This window comes from Gossypium hirsutum, chromosome D01, assembly GCF_007990345.1.
Source record: "Gossypium hirsutum isolate 1008001.06 chromosome D01, Gossypium_hirsutum_v2.1, whole genome shotgun sequence".
NCBI lineage: Eukaryota > Viridiplantae > Streptophyta > Magnoliopsida > Malvales > Malvaceae > Gossypium > Gossypium hirsutum.
In genome coordinates this window covers 64188865-64195361 of record NC_053437.1, presented here as the reverse complement: position 1 = coordinate 64195361, position 6497 = coordinate 64188865, and the positions used below count along the sequence as shown (strand labels likewise).

The 6497-nt window shown below is 33.0% G+C and overlaps 1 protein-coding gene across 4 annotated transcripts; it reads right to left on the bottom strand.

Annotated features, from left to right (window-relative positions):
• Window positions 1-1173: 1173 nt before the first annotated feature.
• LOC107940895 (transcription factor EMB1444) lies at window positions 1174-6256 on the bottom strand. 4 transcript variants are annotated; one of them, XM_016874358.2, is made up of 10 exons: window positions 5756-6256; window positions 5155-5325; window positions 4788-4881; window positions 4650-4691; window positions 4490-4549; window positions 2855-3535; window positions 2677-2778; window positions 2400-2546; window positions 2184-2309; window positions 1174-1386 (listed from the first exon to the last, which is right to left on the bottom strand). In XM_016874358.2, the coding sequence occupies exons 1-10, from the start codon at window positions 5851-5853 to the stop codon at window positions 1297-1299; spliced, it is 1611 nt and encodes a 536-aa protein (XP_016729847.1). In that variant the 5' UTR covers window positions 5854-6256; the 3' UTR covers window positions 1174-1296. The 4 variants fall into 4 exon arrangements, with proteins under 4 accessions (XP_016729847.1, XP_016729846.1, XP_016729848.1 ...); XM_016874357.2 differs by having other exon boundaries at window positions 2184-2312; window positions 5756-6161; XM_016874359.2 differs by lacking the exon at window positions 5155-5325 and having other exon boundaries at window positions 2184-2312; window positions 5756-6165.
• Window positions 6257-6497: the final 241 nt, after the last annotated feature.

Sequence of the window (6497 nt, the reverse complement as noted above, 5' to 3'; positions counted from 1 at the left end):
GGTCTATTTTGGGTCTTGGGTTTAGGCTGGTGGGTTGTTTTGGTGATGGGTTTGGGCTGGGTTAAAATTGGGCTTGTACAAAAGCTTTTCTATTTATTAATTTATATTATCTCTATTAAATTTTATACAAATTAATCAAAAAGCAATTAATTAAGAAATTAATCAAAAATTAACTATAAATTTCGTTCCAACAAATTTGAATTATAAAATTACGATACATGGATGATTTGACATTTAATGATATAATTTTATAATAAGGTCGGATATCGACGCATGGCACACTACTTGAAAAAGACACTTCGTTAGTAGTGATATGTACATATACATATACATATATATGGGTAAAATTGCACCAAAGATCACTAAATTATTTAAAAGTTTTTATTTAAGTCATTGAGAGTTTTAATAACCATCGATGAGTAGAAGAACATACCTTAGATGCAAGCCGATCTGATGATCACTGTCAGAGATTGAAGAAGAATATTGTTTGGATTTTGGTTCGCAGATTTGTGATGTTCAAAATTTTTTCATGAACAAAAAAAATGAATTGTAGGAAAGGAGAATGAGAGCTTTCAATTGGTGTAGACAATACGAATAAAGGTCGTATAGCAACAATTTTAACAACCCAATGACTTAAATAAAAACTCTCAAATAATTTACTAATCATTTTGTAAATTTTTTAAAGTTTAATGACTAAAATGTAAACTTACCAATAATTTAATAACCTGAGTGTAATTTACTCTATATATATTCAATTCTTAAATAATATGAAGTATTCCTACATATATAGTAAATAAAACATAGTTAGTTGCACATGCAATGTATCTGAATATCTCATCTACCATCTACTTAAAAATTGATTAATTTTTTAATATCAAAATCAGATTCCATCATCGATCTATGTCGTCTTAACGTCTACTTATGTTTTATAATCTTAAATACTTATTCAATATTAACCCAATTAGTTAAATTTTTAGGATAGATTTGATTGGACAGTGGGTTTACCTCTGGTTAGTGTAAAAATAGTAATGACAGTGAAATTAGATACTATAACAAGAGACAAAAAAAAAAGTTTAATGCACTCTTCATCCAAACCCACACTTAATCTATGTCATAAATCAAGATTGGTTAACAACATTATATGATTTGAGATTATTCATACGACGAAAGACGTTTAATTTGAGGGCAAAAGTATTATGGATACCCTGTATTAAGAGTCAGATTGCATTTTATCTCATTTATTTAGAAAATAAGTAAATTAGTCTAACAAAGTACCAAACAGTTACACACGATATATTAAATTTTGCTTGAAATTGGGTTCCTTTGACGCTGTAAAAGCTGCATCAGGGGCCAGAAAATATCCAATCTATGAAAGCTCCTTGAAGCCTGCAAAATGGGAAATTATGAATATTAATATATGCTCAAACTCAAACCACACACGCACACACATATATAAACCAGAAATTAAGCCTGTTGAGAGATTTTCAATTCGTTACAGAAGAAATATTTAATGTGATATTCGTTCAAAGTCTACGGATCCCTCAATATGTTCGGTATTATCCTAGATTTAAATTTTATTTCTTGATTCTATCGAGAACACAATATGAAAACAAGACAAATTGAAAGTGTCTCAAAGGTAGCACACCGTCACATTGGTGACATTTATGCCCTTAGATGCCATTAAGGGCTTGGGTTCAAACCCTATCAATGGCAAATGGGCATGTATGGCTTGATTTGACTTAGGCTCTTGACGGGTGACAAACTTGGTGTTACGTTTTTTTAGGGTACTAATTAAAATTTCAAAAAAATTAGGGGTTTAAATAAAAATTTTAAAACTTTTAGAGGACTTAATGAGAATTTTCAAAAGTTTTAGTGGTTTAATTAAGATTTTTCAAAAACTTTAAGGGGTTAACAAGAATTTCTAAAATTTTTGAAAGACTTAGCTAAAATTTTCATAAATTTTGAAGAGCTTAACAATAATTTTGCAAAATTATGGGCAGCCAACGGCCCCTTGGCTCCCATAAAGATCCGCCAATGCTCTCAATGGAGTGTAGAGACAAAATCTTGACTTAGGATAATACCAGACATTTTGAGGAGTCTGTTAACTCCAAACAGACGATACTTCAAATATTTTTCCTAAAAGAATCGAAAATTCCTCTAAAATAGCTATATATCTGATATACCTCAACAATGAAATGAGCCCATTTATTGTTTGCATAACTCTCCATTACACCCTTCAAGATTGTTAGATTAAAACTTCGGATCACTTGAGCTATCTCGAGAAATAGACCATGTTCATTGCAAAGCATCTGCTGCGGATAGTATTTAGCGATTAATAACCAGTGTGTACATATGTGTGTATGTATATATATGTTCATGTTATGATACCCAAAACATACCTCTATGAGTAAGTGGCCTGGATATGGAAGATCTTCCACTACAATGGGGTATACATTCGGTTCATCTCCAATCTCGAAACCCCAGCTTGTTTCGAGTTGGTAATTTTCTTTGGTTTCAGATGATCTAATATTCTTACGACTGGTCACCTGTAAGTTCAAACTCATTACAATTGGCTTAGTTTAGTATTGTTGCTGCTATACGAAAGATCGATTTAAAAAAAGTGTCACGAGAGAGTACAATGGCAAAGCTAGAGAAACAAACTCGAGCTCGACATACCTCGCGGTGCGCCCATTGCTGCAATTTCTCAACTTGGTTGGTCACTCTCCTTAAATACACCATGTGTTTAATGGTTTGATCCAAGAGACCATCAATGCTATACTGAATTTAGCAAACAAGTAACATCGATTACTTTGACAAAGCATATAAGAAACATAAATTCAAAGCTAGCACTGACCTTAGCACCATTTGGAACAAGTTCTCGAAGCTCTTTAAGCCGATCTCGGATCAACTGTCTATCCCTTGGCCTAGCCTTTGGGTTGTCACCCGGTTTAGCCCTTCTTACTTTGATGCTGGACTGCTTTGGTCCCTTTTGGGTTTCTCCGTAATAGTCACTCTCCACGGTTTGAGGTTGAGAAGATGTAGGAAGTTGTGTATTTGATCGATTAGGCATATGGAAAGAACCCTCGTAAACATGACCAACCACAGCTTCCAACAGGTAATCTGGTTCACTGCCTTCGGCTAACATCGAGCCCGGCTTGAGGCCGCTAAAAAGGTCCTCATTCTCCCACAAAAATTCATTGCTTTGTCTTCGAAAAGGTGGTCCTAGTAGTGCTTTATGTAATTCACAACCTTTGGGAAAGCTAAAGAAACTGGCATTGTTGACATTGATCCTATTTTCACATTCAATGTCAAGAATCTCATATAAATATGTTCCAGGAACGTGGAACGTGTAGTGGTTGACAGTGTCGACAGTGTTTGGATCTTCGGAGTTCAATGGGTTCATCGATGCAGTGGTTGAAGACTCTTCTAAGTTCTCTGGGAAACTTGATATTGGTGACGAAGGCAACTCGGTGTGAATGCTGTTACATTTAAATCTATCTTTGATGTATGCTGTAATGGACGAATCTTCAGCAACCTGATATGATAAGATTCACGTGTTTGTAGACAGACCAGTTAATCTGATTCGATTTGATCATAAAAAGTTAATAATCTGAATTTGACTAACTTAAAAATAAAAAGAACACGAAATTGTTGAGTATTTTTCTTTGTCTCAGATGGTGATGTTTGTCTATATATATGATATGCGTACTGTTTATTGATGTGACATACTAGGTAAGTTCTATGTATATCAACACGTATAGTACCCTAAACCTAACACGTGTTTATATAGTTTCATGCGTGATTTCGCAAGAGAACATAGGTACCCATCCTGTAAGCTCAGTCTGTGAGGTCAATGTACAAACTCGATGGAAACCGGCCCATCCGACCTGAAGTCATTTGGGTCTTGGGCCGGTGATAACAAGAATCATAACATAATTAAAAATAACTTCAACAAAAAAATCTGAATCTAGAATGATCCAAACCCGAAATGAACTAAATAATCAACCTAAAATGACCAAAATTGAGTTTTAAACTCAAAATGACCCGACCCAAAAAGAAAGATTTGTAATTTTATTATTCCTAAAGAGATTGAACTGAAAATTTTCATTTTTATCCCTTTGGCTTCTCCTCTACCCAAATCCAAAATGACACGATTCTGAAATTATTAGAACAATTAACTCCAAATTATTCATGTCCAGCTCAAATGACAAAATTTGAAATGTCTCAAACATAAAAAAGTTGATTGAAAAACAAAAATGACCTCAAACTTAAAATGACCTAAACTCCAAATTGACTTGAATTTAAAATGATCCAAATCGATCTGCCTCATATTCAGCTCATCAGATACCAATCCAACTTGCAGATATCTATGTCTTTGAAACCTACTAAAGACATGAGAAGACTTGAAAATTTTACAATATCAAAGAATCTATTACAAACAGTAACACTATAATAGCAACAATAAGACAAGTTCAAAACAAATACACACCATCTCCAATGAAGCAAGTTGCACTACTCCATGTGGAAGCACAGGTATCAACACAATTGTCTGTGGATCATCACAAATAATTAACATATAATCGTCCATTTTGAAGATCAAAATGTGGTAAATCTACCATCACCATCAATTGTACCAAAGATTATATTACCTTAATTCCTAATGCAAATTGAAATAGCCATTCTTCTGGACACTGGAGATTGAAAAAATAACACTAATTGTAAGCTTGGAGAGAGTAATTTATTCATCTATCACTTGCAATATCACAACATCATACGTAGAAACTTACCTCATCAACCATCGTCCAATTAGCTTTGCTAGTGAAATTGTCATCATAGGAAACCCAATAATGCTTCCCTGTATGTGCTACTTTACCCACAACCCTGATAAAATGTGGAGACACAATGTCAAGTGAAGTTAGATGGGTCAATCCATTTTGAGTTCAAAGCTTGGGTTCGTATAATTTCTGGTTATGGTGTTCAAATCATTTGGGGTCAATTTGAGTTTGGATCCATTTATGTTTGGGTTCAACTGATTCAGATAGTTGATTCCTGATTAAATTGAATTGCGTTGAGTTTGAATTTAAATTTAAATAATTGGATTTTCAAGGTCGAATCAGAATTGGTGAATTTAAGTTTTGATCGAAATTTGCTTACCCCTTCCCCAATGTGTACTTCAAATGAGACATATGAGCCACCACCAAGTCCATGCTTGTTTCAAATTGGGATGGGATAATCTCACTATTAGAATAAACATCACTTGAGATACTTTCCATTGATTCACTTGGTATTGGATAAACACAATATTCATCTTCCCACGTCAAACTCCTGAAATCACCAATCCCACATCGGAAATGTTTGATTATTTCTGGTAATAAAAGGTATATTATCCGTTTTAGTCCCTCCCTTTTATTAAGCATTTAATTTAAGCTTTTTAAAACTTCTTTTAACCTTTAACCACAAAATTTTAAATATTTATTTTGACCCAACACTGAAATCCTGGCTTCACCTTATTAACAGTGTTCTATTAATAATATCATAAAAATAAAAGATTATATTATATCAAATTAAAATAAAATTGATTAAATCTCGAATCATACCATAATGGAACTAAAATCATAATTAAATCAAAGGCATCCAATTAAAAAGATTAGTGAAACCATGAACTTGAACGATATCAATTAACTATTGATTAGATATTCATTTATTCCAAAAGTAGTATGTGTTGAAACCATTATTGTTTAAAGGAGAAACTTACATGGGGCTCTGGTGCCCAAGCTTCCAAAGCACAGCATATTTCCATGGTGAATTGGTGCAAAAACTCTTCAACAACTGCCTTAAACCAGTGGCAGCCATTTTTCAACACAACAACAACAGCAGCAGCAGCAACAACAACTACAACAACAAACCACAGAGGTATCTCTCACTACTAACAATCAAACAACATAAAACTCCAAACCCATCTCCAATTTTTGCATATTCAAATGAACAGTGCATTAAAAACCCAAACTTTCAAAGCAAAAGACGGAGCTTGAAAACTTAAAACATGGAAGCTAGAACAAGAGGAAAAAGAGAGCTTTGTGATAAGGGATGGTATAGAAGAAAGAGATATTGAAATCCATTGGATTTCATTTTTTTAATAGTGCTACAAGCGGTCGTAATCGAGACTGTCGAAACTGATATGAACAAAAATAAAATTATTATATTATTTCGATTTATCTAAATTTTGATTCATTTTAAATTCAAATCATTTAAGTTTGAGACATTTCGAGCATCAGTCATATTGATTTATATTTCAATATAAAGATAAGTGATGGTTTGAAAAAAAATAGTTGATAAGTGGATGAGAATTAGTGTGACTTTGTCATCTCAAAAGAGAACTTATATACTTATATTTATATTTTAATTACACCTAGTAGATATTAAATATGGTGTGAGTGAAGATGACCTTTTGGAGTTGGATACATTGTACATGTGTTTATTTATTAATATAATTCGTT

Excerpts from the sequence above, each read along its gene's own strand:
- LOC107940895 (XM_016874357.2), bottom strand. The coding sequence starts at position 5,853 with ATGGCTGCCACTGGTTTAAGGCAGTTGTTGAAGAGTTTTTGCACCAAT. Across the intron at positions 4,882-5,154 it reads AAGTACACATTGGGGAAGGG|GGTTGTGGGTAAAGTAGCAC; the intron begins GTAAGCAAATTT and ends ACATTTTATCAG. Across the intron at positions 4,692-4,787 it reads ATTGGACGATGGTTGATGAG|TGTCCAGAAGAATGGCTATT; the intron begins GTAAGTTTCTAC and ends TTCAATCTCCAG.